Source organism: Oncorhynchus tshawytscha, linkage group LG13 (genome assembly GCF_018296145.1).
Source record: "Oncorhynchus tshawytscha isolate Ot180627B linkage group LG13, Otsh_v2.0, whole genome shotgun sequence".
Classification (NCBI taxonomy): Eukaryota; Metazoa; Chordata; class Actinopteri; order Salmoniformes; family Salmonidae; genus Oncorhynchus; species Oncorhynchus tshawytscha.
Window position 1 is genome coordinate 17,494,884 of NC_056441.1, and position 17,243 is coordinate 17,512,126.

General features: G+C 45.0%; 1 protein-coding gene across 1 annotated transcript in view; it reads left to right on the top strand.

Moving 5' to 3' along the window:
• The window catches only part of fam221a (family with sequence similarity 221 member A), a 29,665-nt gene extending 14,824 nt beyond the window's left edge, over positions 1 to 14,841 (top strand). Inside the window, exon 7 of the mRNA XM_042295264.1 lies at positions 14,460 to 14,841. Coding sequence (XP_042151198.1) covers positions 14,460 to 14,624 — 165 coding nt within the window. The 3' untranslated portion in view covers positions 14,625 to 14,841. The remainder of the gene's footprint in view (positions 1 to 14,459) is intronic.
• The last annotated feature ends 2,402 nt before the right edge of the window (positions 14,842 to 17,243 follow it).

Genomic DNA, 17,243 nt, shown 5'->3' on the forward strand with positions numbered 1-17,243 from the left:
TAATGATGGTCATTATAGCCAAACAGTTCTATTTTTGTTTCATCAGACCAGAGCACTTTTCTCCAAAATGTATTATCTTTGTCTCCATGTACAGTTGCATACCGCAGTCTGTTTTTTTTATGGCGGTTTTGGAGCAGTGGCATCTTCCTTGCTGAGGGGCCTTTCAGGTTATGTCGATATAGGACTCGTTTTACTGTGGATATAGATACTTTTGTACCTGTTTCCTCCAGCATCTTCACAAGGTCCTTTGCTGTTAATCTGGGATTGATTTGCACTTCTTGCACCAAAGTACGCTCTTCTCCAGGAGACTGAATGCGTCTCATTCCTGAGCTGTATGATGGCTGCATGTTGCCATGGTGTTTATACTTGCGTATATATTGCTCCCAATGATGAACCAGACTTGTAGAGGTCTACAGAAAAAAATCTGAGGTCTTAGCTGATTTCTTTTGATTTTCCCATGATGTCAAGCAAAGAGGCACTGAGTTTGAAGGTAGGCCTTGAAATACATCCACAGGTACACTTCAAATTTACTCAAATTATGTCAATTAGCCTATCAGAAGCTTCTAAAGCCATGACATCATTTTCTGGAATTTTCCAAGCTGTTTAAAGGCACAGTCAACTTAGTGTATGTAAACTTCTGACCCACTGGAATTGTGATACAGTGAAATATAACTGAAATAATCTGTCTGTAAACGGCAGCGTAGCAGGATGGTTAGAGCGTTGGACTAGTAACCGAAAGATTGTAAGATCGAATTCCCGACCTGACAAGGTACAAACCTGTCGCTCTACCTCTGAACAAGGCAGTTAACCCACTGTTCCTAGGCCGTCATTGAAAAGAAGAATTTGTTCTTAACTGACTTGCCTAGTTAAATAAAGGTAAAATAAAAAAACAATTGTTGGAAAAATGACTTGTGTTATGCACAAAGTAGATGTCCTAACCGACTTGCCAAAACTATAGTTTGTTAACAAGAAATGTGTGGAGTGGTTGAAACACTTAGTTTGGAGTCATTAAAACTAGTTTATGTAAACTTCCGACTTCAGCTGTACATGTACAATTGATTGTCCTTAATCAGACTTTACAAAGCAATGTCAGAGTCCAATAGCACAGTGAAAAGTGCAAAGAGAGTAATGCAAGAGGGAGGCAGTACTAAGCTGTGGGCGGGTGGATATGGCTAATGCCGTGTCACAGAGTTCATCAGGGTTATAGTAGCTGGAAAGAAACTGTTCTTGAGCCTGCTAGTGCGGGAACGTAGATACCTGTACCGCCTGCCTGATGGTAGGAGAGAAAACAGTTTGTGGTATGGATGTGAAGGGTCCCTGATGATGCCGCCGTCCCTACACAGACACAGCATGTGCTGGAGGTCTACAATGGCAGGGAGCTGGGCACCAGTGATGTGCTGGGCGGTTTTCACCACCCGTTGCAGGGCCTTCCGGTCGGCCACGGAGTATCCGGTAAACCACACTGTAGAGCAGTTATTCAGAATGCTCTTGACTGTACAGCGGTAAAAGTTCACCAGGATCTTGGGAGACAGGAGGGCCTTCTTCAGCCTCCTCAAAAAGTACAGGTGCTGCTGTGTCTTTTTGACCAGGGTGAAGGCATTGAGCGTCCAGGAGAGGTCCTCGGTCATGTAGACACCCAGGAATTTGAAGCTGGACACACGCTCCACCTCCTTGCCATCAATGAGAACTGGGGCGTGGCTGCAGCTTTTAGCTTCCTATAATCCACAATGAGCTCCTTGGTTTTCTTTGCATTGAGGGCCAGGTTGTTGTCAGCGCAACATGTAGCCAGGTGCTTGACCTCCTCCTTCTAGGCTGACTCCCTCTAGGAAGTCCAAAGTCCAGTTACAGAGACAGGGGCTGATCCCTAGATAATGGAGTTTGGTGACCAGCCTAGAGTGAATGACTGTATTGAATGCTGAGCTAAAGTCTATGAACAGCATTCTCACATAGGTGTTGATTTTGTCCAGTTGGGTCAGGGCAGTGTAAAGCTGTGGAGTTGGCTTCCTCTGTAGACATGTTCAGTCGGTAGGCAAACCATAACCAAAACCATACTTTCGAAGCACTTCATGATCATGGGGGTGAGTGCAACAGGTCGGAAGTCATTCAGGCTTGATGCGGTCGACTGCTTTGGCACTGGCACAATGGTTGTGGTCTTAAAGCAAGTGGGGATAACCGTCTGGGCCAGTCACAGGTTGAAAATGTCAGTGAAGACCTCGGCCAGCTGCCCAGCACATGCTCTGAGCACACGACCGGGGATGCCATCAGGACCAGCAGCCCTGCGTGCATTCACACTGCTCAGTGCAGATGACACATCTGTGATGGATAGTCTGAGGGGGAGGTCATCTGGGGGATGCTCAGCTTTGATGGCTGGATTTTTGTTGGCCCGGTCGAACCAAGCATAGAACCTGTTTAACTCGTTGGCGAGGGAGACGTCGCTGGCTGTGGGGGTAGGGTTTTTTGGCCAGTAGTCTGTGATGGCTTGGATGCCCTGCCACATGCGTCGAGAGTTGGAGTTGTTGTTGAAGTGTTCCTCAATCCGCAGTTTGTGGTCATGTTTAACCATCTTGATTCCCTTTTTCAGGTTGGCCCTGGATGAGCTGTAGGCTTCCGCATCGCAGTGCCTTTAGAAGTAGTCGGACCGCTCTGTTCATCCAAGGCTTCTGTTTGGGAAGGTCTTTATTAGTTTATGGGTGGTGACATTGTTGATGCAGATGTTGATGTAATCCAGAACGGAAGAAGCATATGTTTCAATGTCCGTATGAGAGTCAAGGGCGGCCTGAGTGGCAAACAATCTGTGTGTTGAAACTGGTGCTGTAGTATGAGTCTGACCCCCCTGGCCACACATTGACTGTGCTCACTGATGGTTTCATGCGTTTAATGAGGGGTAAGTACTTGGGGAGTAAGAACAGTGAAAGGTGAGCAGACTGTCCCACGTGGGGGAGGGGAATGGCTTTGTAAGCCTCAGAAATGTTTGTATACACGTGGTCTAGTGTATTGTGTCCTCTAGTGGGGCAGGAAACATTTTGGTGAAATTTGGGAAAAACAAATTTGCTAATAGCAACCTGCAGTTCCTTCATTGCTAGTTTAGCATTAGCATCCGGAGGTATATAGGCTGCAGTAACAACAATGGATGTAAGCTCCCGAGGCAAGTAGAAAGGCCTGCACCTAATCATCGGGTACTCCAGATTGGTTGAGCAGTGACACCCAGTTTTGTTGCTGTCTGTACACCATGCTTTGTTCATATAATTGCACAGACCACCTCCTCTGGTCTTATCAGAGTCCTCTGCCATACGACCAGCCCTGAAGACCCCGCGCCCCTCCAGCACAATAGCGTTATCAGATATGCTGTTGTTTAGCCACAAATCCGTGAAAATCATGACGCTGCAATCCATAATCCCGTTTTGTGAGATGATTCTTAGTCATATTTCGTCCATTTTGTTCGCCAGTGACCGAACGTTAACGAGGAAAAGGCTAGGGAGTGAAAGCCGATATGGGGTTGGCTTTTTCCTAGCCCGGAGGCCACCCCACTTCCCTTGCCTTTGTTTACGATCTCGACGCTGCCTCTGGGCACTTCTTCTCGCCAATGTTTCAGTCTCCCGGGGCATCTTCGCGATCTCTAGTGGAAGTTGTAAATTGTCAAAGACTCTCTTTGTGCATTGTGTTCCAATATCCAGGAGTTCTTATCCGCTATATAGAGTGTACGTCATGCTGTATTAAGTGAATAAACTAAGAACTATTAAGTAAATTATTGCTAATTCGCAAAATCTGGGAAGACGCAGAGCCTCTCGTTGTACACTCGCCGCCATTAGACATGCTCATGTTACTGGTGTTAGTGCAGGGTAAGCTGCACACAGTGGACTTCCTACTAGGGAACACCGCCTCAGTGCTAACAGTATGGAAAGGGGGATACCTAGTCAGTTGTACAACTGAATGCCTTCAACTGAAATGTGTCTTCCGCATTTAACCCAACCTCTCTGAATCAGAGAGGTGCCGTGGGCTGCCTTAATCGACATCCACATCTTCGGCGCCCGGGGAACAGTGGGTTAACTGCCTTGCTCAGGGGCAGAACAACATATTTTTACCTTGTCAGCTTGGGGATTTGATCCAGCAACCTTTCGGTTACTGGCCCAAAGCTCTAATAACTATGGTTCATAGGCACATGATTACTGCAAACAATAGCTGTAGGATTAGCAGAGGCATTCAGTGCAGTTAGAGGGACATAAATTAGGTTACTTACATTGTGTCTACCAACGCACCAGGGATAATGTACATTTGCTGAAGCATTATTACAACTCCGCAACACAATGGTAGGGATTAACTGAGCTGGGCTTGGGTCATTGATAAGTCCTTGTCTCAACGCAGCCATATAATGCTGTGAAAGGATCCAGGAACCCCAATTATTCAGGTGGATCCCATCCTCCTTATAAAATGTGTTTTGTTTCCAAAAGGTATCAAAATTATCAACAAAAGTTACACCCTGCAATTATCATGTAGCCAGTTGTGAAGAGAAAGCGTCCTGCTAAAGCGTTCAATGCCACGATTCAGAGAGGGCACATGGCCAGATATGATGGGTATGTTATTAGTGTCTAGCAGAGAATCAATCATCCCCTATGCTGTCATACACCCCTTTGCTATGAGACTCCAAATTGAGCTCAGGTGCATCCAATTTCCTTTGATCATCGTTGAGATGTCACTACAACTTGGAGTCCACCTGTGGCCAATTCAATTGTTTGGACCTGATTTAGAAAGAAACACACCTGTCTATATAAGGTCCCACAGTTGGCAGTGCATGTGAAGGAGGAGCTATGGAAAGATCTTGGGAAAGGAAGATGGTGGAATTTGATGAGTTTGAATTAAGCAGCGTGTCGAGTAAATGTGAAGACAAATATTCTGAATGGACAACAGTAATATTGAAAACTGGAACAAAACAGGAAATTGTCTACAATTGGAGTGGAGGACACGTGTGTAAATAGTAATGAATCGCTTCTTTTTGGGATGCGGTTGTTGAGTAAGGATGGAGGTGTTGAAAATGTTGAAGTATGTGCTTGGAAAAGTGGAGTCTGTCCGAGTGACCAGAAGTGATCTTATTTTGATCACTATTTTGTATTTCTGACGAGCCGACTGACGATTGGAGTGAGCCTCAAAAGAAAACAGAAGTTTTGTGTTTGGAACTTCGGAGAAGAGCACCCGTCAAAGGTGTCATCTCATGGTGACGACGGATGTTCAGGTTAAATACCGGAAGAGAATTCCTGGTGTGGTTGGTGCCCGGCGTCTGACCCGCTGGGTGAATGGGGGGAAAAAAGAAAGTCTGTCAGTCCTGTTGTTTTTTGATAAAGAGCAATTACGACACATGTGAAGCTTTGTTATGTAAGATACGCTGTAAGAGCTTTCATTCCCAAACCACTGCAGTGTAAGAATTGTAAAGTTGGCCATGTTTCAATTGTGTGCAGACAGAGTATACTGAGGGAACGGTGTGTAGAAGGACGACGGTGTTGCAATTGTAGTGGGGATCATGATCCTGAGTTCCTGAAGTGGCCAGTAAAGGTGAAGGAAATTGAGCTGGCAAATGTTAGAACGGTCAATTGAATCTCCTATGGGGAGGCGATCAAAAGAATCGAGGAAACAAGTGATGCCATTGAAGAGATGGTAGTGGATATACCTACCACTGCTTGTAGTAAGTGTTTTCTGCCAGACAAAAGGTGGATTTTGTTGTGTTCATTGCCGCAGTTATAAACTTTACAGCACAAGTCTCAAAGAAGTTGAAGAAACTAGACTATATTGTGGCTCCAGCAGAAATGTTTTTTGGACTCCGAAGACTTGCAGGTTCCCCTTGAGTTCAGGTGCCCCTTGAGCCTGTGTAGGGATCAGATCTTTTATTTATTTTTAACAGAAGTTGTTTGATATACACTGCTCAAAAAAATAAAGGGAACAGTAAAATAACATATCCTAGATCTGAATGAATGAAATATTTTTATTAAATACTTTTTTCTTTACATAGTTGAATGTGCTGACAACGAAATTACACAAAGATGATCAATGGAAATCAAATTTATCAACCCATGGAGGTCTGGATTTGGAGTCACACTCAAAATGAAAGTGGAAAAACACACTACAGGCTGATCCAACTTTGATGTAATGTCCTTAAAACAAGTCAAAATGAGGCTCAGTAGTGTGTGTGGCCTCCACGTGCCTGTATGACCTCCCTACAACGCCTGGGCATGCTCCTGATGAGGTGGCGGATGGTCTCCTGAGGGATCTCCTCCCAGACCTGGACTAAAGCATCCACCAACTCCTGGACAGTCTGTGGTGCAATGTGGCGTTGGTGGATGGAGCGAGACATGATGTCCCAGATGTGCTCAATTGGATTCAGGTCTGGGGAACGGGCGGGCCAGTCCATAGCATCAATGCCTTCCTCTTGCAGGAACTGCTGACACACTCCAGCCACATGAGGTCTAGCATTGTCTTGCATTATTAGGAGGAACCCAGGGCCAACCGCACCAGCATATTGTCTCACAAGGGGTCTGAGGATCTCATCTCGGTACCTAATGGCAGTCAGGCTACCTCTGGCGAGCACATGGAGGGCTGTGCCGCCCCCCAAAGAAATGCCACCCCACACCATGACTGACCCACCGCCAAACCGGTCATGCTGGAGGATGTTGCAGGCAGCAGAACGTTCTCCACGGCGTCTCCAGACTCTGTCACGTCTGTCACATGTGCTCAGTGTGAACCTGCTTTCATCTGTGAAGAGCACAGGGCGCCAGTGGCGAATTTGCCAAGCTTGGTGTTCTCTGGCAAGTGCCAAACGTCCTGCACGGTGTTGGGCTGTAAGCACAGCCCCCACCTGTGGACGTCGGGCCCTCATAGAACCCTCATGGAGTCTGTTTCCTACCGTTTGAGCAGACACATGCACATTGGTGGCCTGCTGGAGGTCATTTTGCAGGGCTCTGGCAGTGCTCCTCCTGCTCCTCCTTGCACAAAGGCAGAGGTAGCGGTCCTGCTGCTGGGTTGTTGCCCTCCTACGGCCTCCTCCACATCTCCTGATGTACTGGCCTGTCTCCTGGTAGCGCCTCCATGCTCTGGACACTACGCTGACAGACACAGCAAACCTTCTTGCCACAACTCACATTGATGTGCCATCCTGGATGAGCTGCAGTACCTGAGCCACTTGTGTGGGTTGTAGACTCCGTCTCATGCTACAACTAGAGTGAAAGCACCGCCAGCATTCAAAAGTGACCAAAACATCAGCCAGGAAGCATAGGAACTGAAGTGGTCTGTGGTCACCACCTGCAGAACCACTCCTTTATTGGGGGTGTCTTGCTAATTGCCTATAATTTCCACCTGTTGTCTATTCCATTTGCACAACAGCATGTGAAATTTATTGTCAGTGTTGCTTCCTAAGTGGACAGTTTGATTTCACAGAAGTGTGTTTGACTTGGAGTTACATTGTGTTGTTTAAGTGTTCCCATAATTTTTTTGAGCAGTGTATATACACAGTGTAAGTCGAAAGTTTACATACACTTAGGTTGGTGTCATTAAAACTCGTTTTTCAACCACTCCACAAATTTGTGAACAAACTATAATTTGGCAAGTTGCTTTGGACTTTGCATGACATAAGACATTTTTCCAACAATTGTTTACAGACAGATGATTTCACTTATAATTTACTGCATCACAATTCCAGTGGGTCAGAAGTTTACATACACTAAATTGACTAACTTTAAACAGCTTGGAAAATTCCTGAAAATTATGTCATGGCTTTAGAAGCTTCTGATAGGCTAATTGACATAATTTGAGTCAATTGGAGGTGTACTTGTGGATGTATTTCACGGCTTACCTTCAAACTCAGTGCCTCTTTGCTTGACATCATGGGAAAATCAAAATAAATCAGCCAAGACCTCAGAAAAAAATTGTAGACCTCCACAAGTCTGGTTCATCCTTGGGAGTAAATTCCAAATGCCTGAAGGTACCACGTTAATCTGTACAAACAATAGTACCTAAGTATAAACACCATGGGACCACGCAGCCGTCATACTGCTCAGGAAGGAGACGTGTTCTGTCTCCTAGAGAGGAACGTACTTTGGTGCGAAAAGTGCAAATCAATCCCAGAACAACAGCAAAGGACCTTGTGAAGATGCTGGAGGAAACCGGTACAAAAGTATCTACAAGCTTGTGGAAGGCTCCCCGAAACATTTACCCAAGTTAAACAATTAAAAGGCGATGCTTCCAAATACTAATTGAGCGCATGTCAACTTCTGACCCACTGGGAATGTGATTAAAGAAATAAAAGCTGAAATAAATCAGTCTCTCTTCTATTATTCTGAAATGTCACATTTTTAAAATAAAGTGGTGATCCTAACTGACCAAGACAGGGAATTTCTACTAGGATTAAATGTCAGGAATCGTGAAAAACTGAGTTTAAATGTATTTGGCTAAGGTGTATGTAAACTTCCAACTTCGACTTTATATATACTATATATATAGTGGCAGACCAGGGGGTTTGGTCAAAACATTTACACAGATCAGACATGGACAGAGTCTCAATTTCAGGCTCAGTTTCAAAGGTGTTTATTAAAATAATAGACCAAAAGAAAATAATTAGGTCTCCCACAAGAGACCCTCTCCGGGATACCGTCTTCTGGGCTCTGGTACCGTCAGCAACTATATGGGAGTCCTTTCCTCCCCCAGTCTCTCCCCTGTGTGCTGCCCTTCTGGCAGCTTTGTGGGATTTGTACAGCTGGTGAGCAATCAGCCCCAATTATTCCTGTCCGGAGATCCCGTCGAGATCTGGCTCGTCCAGCAGATGGAGCCATCACCTCGTGATGTATACTCCTCGACAAGTCTCCCCCTGGTGGCTGACCTGCTGTATGTCACTATATATATTTTTTTTTGGTGTTTAATTTTTTGGGTGCATAGTAGGTGGTGGGATGCACATTAAATTGTGTAATTGCCAATAAATCATAGAAGAAGTGCATGTTAGAGCAGAAACTATACCACAAAGTCCAAGAAACTGTCTGAAAATCGCCAAGATAGAATTGTGATGAGGCATATATCTGGGGAAGTGTATAAAACTATTTCTAGAGTGTTGAAAGTTTCCAAGAGCACAGTAGTCTCCATTAATAGGAAATTGAACTACCCAGATTCTGCCTAGCTCTGTCCGTCAGAGTTCCTTGGCTGAGATGGAAGAACCTGCCAGAAGGACAACGGTCTCTACAGCACTTGACCAATCTAGGCTTTATGGGAGAGTGGCCAGATGGAAGCCACTCCTAAGGAAAGAGGCACATGACAGCACGCCAGGAGTTTGTAAAACGGCACATGAAAGACCGAGCACAAGGAAAATGTAAGATACGACAAAAATGTAACTATTTGGCCTGAATGCAAAGTGCTATGTCTGGAGAAAACAGGCACAACTCATCACCCGTCTAACACCATCCCAACCGTGAAGCATGTTGGTGGCAGCATCCTGCTATGGGGATGCTTTTCAGCGGCAGGGACTGGGAGACTGGTACGGATAGAGGGAACAATGAATGGTGCCAAATTACAAGCAAATCCTTAATGAGAACCTGCTTCAGAGTGCAAACAACCTTAGACTAGTGCAGAGGTTTATGTTCCAACAGGACAATGACCCCAAGCATACAGCCAAAGCAACACGAATGGCTTCAGAACAAGAATGTGAAAGTCACTGAGTGGCCCAGCCAAAGCCCAGGCATGAATACCATTGAAAAACTTGAAGATTGCTGTTCACCACCGCTCCCCATCTAACTTAAAAGAGCTTGACATAATCTGCAAGGAAGAATGAGAGAAAATTCCCAAATCCAGATGTGCAAAGCTGATACATACCCAAGACAACTCATAGCTGTAAACGCCTACAAAGGTGCTTCTACAAAGTATTGACTCAGGGGTGTGAATACTTATGTAAATGAGATATTTCTGTATTTCATTTTCAATACATTTGCTAAAATGTATAAACATGTTTTACTTTGTGATTATGGGGTGTTGTGTGTAGATGGGTGAGAATATTATAATAATTTTTTCTGTACTTTCAGGCTGTAACACAATGTGGAATAAGCCAAGGGGTATGAATACTTTCTGACAGCACTGTATGTAGTTTAATGTAGAGCAACCAGCGCAGCAAATAAGATAACAATTCATTGACAATATATTTACTGCAGACACCCCTTTTTTAGTACAATGGATATCTTATGATGTTGAACTAATCGAGGTCTTACAATAAAATACACTAGACAATATATACAAAAGTATGTGGACACCCCTTCAAATTAGTGGATTCGGCTATTTCAGCCACACCCATTGCTGACAGGTGTATAAAAAATCGAGCACACAGCCATGCAATCTCCAAAGACAAACATTGGCAGTAGAATGGTGTTACTGAAGAGCTCAGTGACTTTCCATGTGGCATCATCACAGGTCGGTTTGTCAAATTTCTGCCCTGCTAGAGCTGCCCCAGTCAACTATTTTTTTAAATTTTTAAATTTCACTTTTATTTAACCAGGTAGACTAGTTGAGAACAAGTTCTCATTTACAATTGTGACCTGGCCAAGATAAAGCATATCAGTTCGACACATACAACAACACAGAGTTACACATGGAATGAACAAAACATACAGTCAATAATACAGCAGGAAATAGGCCATGGTGGCGAAGTATTTACAATATGGCAATTAAACACTGGAATGGTAGTTGTGCAAGTGGAGATACTGTGGTGCAAAAGGAGCTAAATAAATAAAGAAGGAATTGGCTTTGGGGGTGACCAGTGAGATATACCTGCTGGAGCACATGCTACGAGTGGGTGCTGCTATGGTGACCAGTGAGCTGAGATAAGGCGGGGCTTTACCTAGCAGAGACTTGTAGATAACCTGTAGCCAGTGGGTTTGGCGACGAGTATGAAGCGAGGGGCAGCCAACGAGAGCGTATAGGTCGCAGTGGTGGGTAGTATATGGGGCTTTGGTGACAAAACAGATGGCACTGTGATAGACTACATCCAGTTTGCTGAGTGTTGGAGGCTATTTTATAGATGACATTGCCGAAGTCAAGGATCGGTAGGATGGCAGTTTTACGAGGATATGTTTGACAGCATGAGTAAAGGAAGCTTTGTTGCGAAATAGGAAGCCGATTCTAGATTTAATCTTTGATTGGAGATGCTTAATGTGAGTCTGGAAGGAGAGTTTACAGTCTAGCCAGACACCTAGGTATTTGTAGTTATCCACGTATTCTAAGTCAGAGCCGTCCAGAGTAGTGATGCTGGATGGGCGGGCGGGTGCCGGCAATGATCGGTTGAATAGCATGCATTTAGTTTTATTTGCGTTTAAGAGCAGTTGGAGGCCACGGAAGGAGAGTTGTATGGCATTGAAGCTCGTCTGGAGGTTAGTTAACACAGTGTCCAAAGAAGGGCCAGAAGTATACAGAATGGTGTCGTCTGTGTAGAGGTGGATTAGAGAATCACCAGCAGCAAGAGTGACATCATTGATGTATACAGAGAAGAGAGTCGGCCCGAGAATTGAACCCTGTAGCACCCCCATAGAGACTGCCAGAGGTCCGAACAACAGGCCGTCCGATTTGACACACTGAGCTCTATCAGAGAAGTAGTTGGTAAACAGGCGAGGCAATCATTTGAGAAATCAAGGCTGTTGAGTCTGCCAATAAGAATGTGGTGATTGACAGAGTCGAAAGCCTTGGCCAGGTCAATGAATACAGCTGCACAGTAATGTCTCTTATCGATGGCGGTTATGATATCGTTAAGGACCTTGAGCGTGGCTGAGGTGCACCCATGACCAGCTCGGAAACCAGATTGCATAGCGGAGAAGGTACGATGTGATTCAAAATGGTCAGTAATCTGTTTGTTAACTTGGCTTTCGAAGACCTTAGAGATGCAGGGTAGGATAGATATAGGTCTGTAGCAGTTTGGGTCTAGAGTGTCTCCCCCTTTGAAGAGGGGGATGACCGCGGCAGCTTTCCAATTTTTGGGAATCTCAGACGATACAAAAGAGAGGTTGAACAGGCTAGTAATAGGGGTTGCAACAATTTCGGCAGATAATTTAAGAAAGAGAGTGTCCAGATTGTCTAGCCCGGATGATTTGTAGGGGTCCAGATTTTGCAGCTCTTTCATAACATCAGCTATCTGGATATGGGTGAAGGAGAAATGGTGGGGGCTTGGGCGGGTTGCTGTGGAGGGTGCCGGGCAGTTGACCGGGGTAGGGGTAGCCAGGTGGAAAGCATGGCCAGCCATAGAGAAATGCTTATTGAAATTCTCAATTATAGTGGATTTGTCGGTTGTAACAGTGTTTCCTAGCCTCAGAGCAGTGGGCAGCTGGGAGGAGGTGCTCTTATTCTCCATGGACTTTACAGTGTCCCAGAACTTTTTTGAGTTTGTACTGCAGGATGCAAATTTCTGTTTAAAAAAGCTAGCCTTAGCTTTCTTAACTGCCTGTGTATATTGGTTCCTAACTTCCCTGAAAAGTTGCATATCACAGGGGCTATTCGATGCTAATGCAGAACGCCACAGGATGTTTTTGTGCTGGTCAAGGGCAGACAGGTCTGGAGTGAACCAAGGGCTATATCTATTCCTGGTTCTACATTTTTTGAATGGGGCATGCCTATTTAAGATGGTGAGGAAGGCACTTTTAAAGAATAACCAGGCATCCTCTACTGTCGGGATGAGGTCAATGTTGTTCCAGGATACCCCGGCCAGGTCGATTAGAAAGGCCTGCTCGCAGTAGTGTTTTAGGGAGCGTTTGACAGTGATGAGGGGTGGTCGTTTGCTCGCAGACCCATTACGGATGCAGGCATGATATCTATGAGGGTGCCCGTGTTTAGGGATTTGGGGTTATATCTGGTAGGTTCATTGTGGCTAGGCCCCAAGTTGTGTGAGATTGAGGGCATCAAGCTCAGATTGTAGGATGGCCGGGGTGTTAAGCATGTCCCAGTTTAGGTCACCTAGCAGCACGAGCTCAGAAGATCGATGGGGGGCAATCAATCAAACCACCCTCAGCTGGGGGCAGAGGGAGGTCTATAGCAAGCAGCAACGGTGAGAGACTTGTTTCTGGAAAGGTACATTTTTAGAAGTAGAAGCTCAAATTGTTTGGGTACAGACTTGGATAGTAAGACAACCTGCAACCTGAGTTCTATCTTTGCAGTAAATTGCAACACCGTCCCCTTTGGCAGTTCTAGCTTGTCGGAAAATGTTATAGTTAGGAATGGAAATTTCAAGGTTTTTGGTGGTCTTCCTAAGCCAGGATTCAGACACGGCTAGGACATCCGGATTGGTGGAGTGTGCTAGGGCAGTGAATAAAACAAACTTAGGTAGGAGGCTTCTAATGTTAACATGCATGAAACCAAGGCTTTTACGGTTGCAGAAGTCAACAAATGAGAGAGCCTGGGGGATGGGAGTGGGGGTAGACACTGCAGGGCCTGGATTAACCTCTAAATCATCAACTATAAGCACTGTTACCCCGAAGTGGTAGGCCACACAAGCTCACGTAACAGGGCCGCCAAGTGCTGAAGCGCGTAGCGCTAAAAATCATCTGTCCCGGTTACAGCACTCACTACAGAGTTCCAAACTTCTTCTGGAAGCAAAGTCAGCACAAGAACTGTTCGTCATGAGATTCATGAAATGGGTTTCCATGGCCGAGCAGCAGCACAGAAGCCTAAGATCACCATGCGCAATGCAAAGCTTCGTCTGGAGTAGTGTAAAGCTCGTGGACCTTGGAGAAGTGTAAACGCCTTCTCCGGAGTGATGACTCAAGCTTCACCGTCTGGCAGTCTGATGGACGATTCTGGATTTGGCGGATGCCAGGAGAACACTACCTTTCCAATGCATAGTGCCAAATGTTTGATGGAGGAGGAATAATGGTCAGGGGCTGTTATTCAGTTTGGGCTAGGTCCCTTAGTTCCAGTAAAGGGAAATCTTAATGCTACAGCATACAATGACATTCTAGACAATTCTATTTTGTGGTCACAGTTTGGGGAAGGCCCTTTCCTGTTTTAGCTTGACAATGCCCCTGTGCACAAAGCGAGGTCCATACAGAATGGTTTGTTGAGATCATTGTGGAAGAACTTGACTGGCCTGCACAGAGCCCCGACCTCAACCCTATTGAACATCTTTGGGATGAATTGGAACACCGACTGTGAGCCAGGCCTAATCCCCCAACATCAGTGTCCGACCTCACTAATACTCTTGTGGCTGAATGTAAACAAGTCCCCACAGCAATGTTCCAACATCTAGTGGAAAGCCTTCCCAGAAGAGTGGAGGCTGTTATAGCAGCAAAGGGGGGACCAACTCCATATTAATGCCCATGATTTTGGAATGAATGTTCGATGAGCAGGTGTCCACATACTTTGTAGTGTATATTTATGTGTGAATGTGGTACTCAAATGAGCACGTGACATGACATGTAAATGAATGACTGGAAACCTGAATGCCATAATCATAGTTTCTGTTTCAGATGAAGGCTGAGAAAATGGCAGTCAAACAGAAGGCATCATCATCAAGAGGAAGACCATCCACCAAACCAGCCAGCCTACCATCCACCAAACCAGCCAGCCTACCATCCACCAAACCAACCACCTCCCTATGCAGTAAGCAACCTACCAAACAGCCTACCAAATAATTGACCAAACTGGAGAAGAGGACGAACAGTTAGCTAACACACTTAGTTTAATGAGGTATTCCATTCCATACAGATAATGATATAATTGCACTATGGATAATAGATAATCAAACAGTCTCACCTGGGAAAATGATCATTAGATCATAAACATCAAGGCTTTTGTGATGTTTCCAAGATCAATTGACAATAAATGTTCAAATCCATGTTGATTCTTTAACCACCTTCCACTCGGACCTCATTCTCAGGGTTTCTTTTGTTTTAATTTGTTGATAGTTTCACCTCACTAAATAACACTGGTTCTACCTGCACTGTACCATTCAAAAACAGCATATGGAAAATGGGTTCATTTTATTGATCAGGATGCCCTTACTGTAATCAACTACAGATAAAGACATGGAAAGCCAAGTGGCCAATCAGTGTCATGCTAGCAATTTAATTAACAAAAAGCCAAGGATGAACACACACACACACACACACACACACACACACACACACACACACACACACACACACACACACACACACACAGACTGGCAGAGGACTGAGGATGTGTCTATATAACAGTGCATCCTAGTACTCACTAAAAATCGACTAATGTGGTCAAGAAATCAACTAATTTCCTCATCAATTAACTGATCGATCCAATCAGTGCACTAGTTTGAGTGTGGACGTTTAGCACAGGGTCAGTCACAGTTATTAACAGTTTTGTTACAACCCAAATTGTTACAACCTAAATGGCACCCTATTCCCTATATAGTGCACTACTTTTGACCAGGGCCTATGGGGATCCATAGGGGCCTATGGGCTCTTGTCAAAAGTAGTGCACTATACAGGGAACAGGGTGCCATTTGGGACGTAGGCCTTGGAATATTGATTTGCTCAGTCCTTTGGACGTTTCTAAACTCAGAAAAAAAAGAAACGTCCTCTCAGTCCGATGATGCTGTGACACACCGCCCCAGACCATGACAGACCCTCTACCTCCAAATCGATCTCACTCCAGAGTACAGGCCTCAGTGTAATGCTCATTCCTTTGACGATAAACACAAATCTGACCATCACCCCTGGTGAGACAAAGCCGCGACTCGTCAGTGAAGTTCACTTTTTGACAGTCCTGTCTGGTCCAGCGACGGTGGGTTTGTGCCCATAGACGACGTTGTTGCCGGTGATGTCTGGTGAGGACCTGCTACAACAGGCCTACAAGCCCTCAGTCCAGCCTCTCTCAGCCTATTGCGGACAGTCTGAGCAGTGATGGAGGGATTGTGCATTCCTGATGTAACCCGGGCAGTTGTTGTTGCCATCCTGTACCTGTCCCGCAGGTGTGATGTTTGGATGTACCGATCCTATGCAAGTGTTGTTACACGTGGTCTGCCTCTGCGAGGACGATCAGCTCTCCATCCTGTCTCCCTATAGCGCTGTCTTAGGCGTCTCACAGTACGGACATTGCAATTTATTTCCCTGGCCACATCTGCAGTCCTCATGCCTCCTTCGCGGAGATGAGCAGGGACCCTGGGCATCTTTCTTTTGGTGTTTTTCAGAGTCAGTAGAAAGGCCTCTTTAGTGTCCTAAGTTTTCATAACTGTGACCTTAATTGCCTACCTGTCTGTAAGCTGTTAGTGTCTTAACGACCGTTCCATAGGTGCATGTTCATTAATTGTTTATGGTTCATTGAACAAACATGGGAAACAGTGTTTAAACCCTTTACAATGAAGATCTGTGAAGTTATTTCCATTTTTACGAATTCTCTTGGAAAGACAGGGTCCTGAAAAAGGGCTGTTTCTTTTTTTGCTGAGTTTGTGTAAAATGTCTACGTAAAAGTCCTAACATTTTTGGCACCGTATGTAGATAAAGGATATGCCTTCACATATGACATCTCATGCTGTTTCACTAAACTGAGATCACACAGCACATGTAAGGGGATGATGCATACAGAGTTATGGAAATATTTCAAAGATTAAATGACACCCAAATGTGATACACAGAATAAAATAGAAAATGTATTTCAGAGGAGCTACCGTGCATATCAATATGCAGAAAGATGTAAGGATTAATGAATCAAATTCTTCATGGCAGATCAGTGTTCATGAAAACGGGTTTAATCCAGAGTTTAAATGGAAAAATGAGCAATGCTCCTTCACAGGCAACCTTTAATGTTTTAGTAAAGATTCACATGTTCTCTACATGTCGGGCCTGAGTCCAAGTCACACTGGATCGCTCTCTGATTGGTGTGGCTGCATCACTGAACATGGTCACATCACATGTGTCGTCATCCTGGTAGTCACCGGTTGAGTTGTGCCTCGTGTGTGTGTGTGTGTGTGTGCGCACGTGTGTGTGTGTGTTGAACAGGTGTTAGTGGAGGGTAGCGGGATGTTGGTGAGGTGCGGTGCGGTGCGAGGATGGCACGGTTGCACCTGTGTCCTCCTGGTGTGGGTCCAAAGAGGAAGCCAGTGGAAGAGATCTTGTCTGAAAGCTGACACTTTGATTTCAGTTGTGTGATGTCAGGAATATCAGGACACACACACACACACACACACACACACACACACACACAGAGTGTTGGTCGCAAAGTAGAAATACAAGGAAATCATCAGGAAAGTGTATGTGTAGTAGATGGGGATGTGT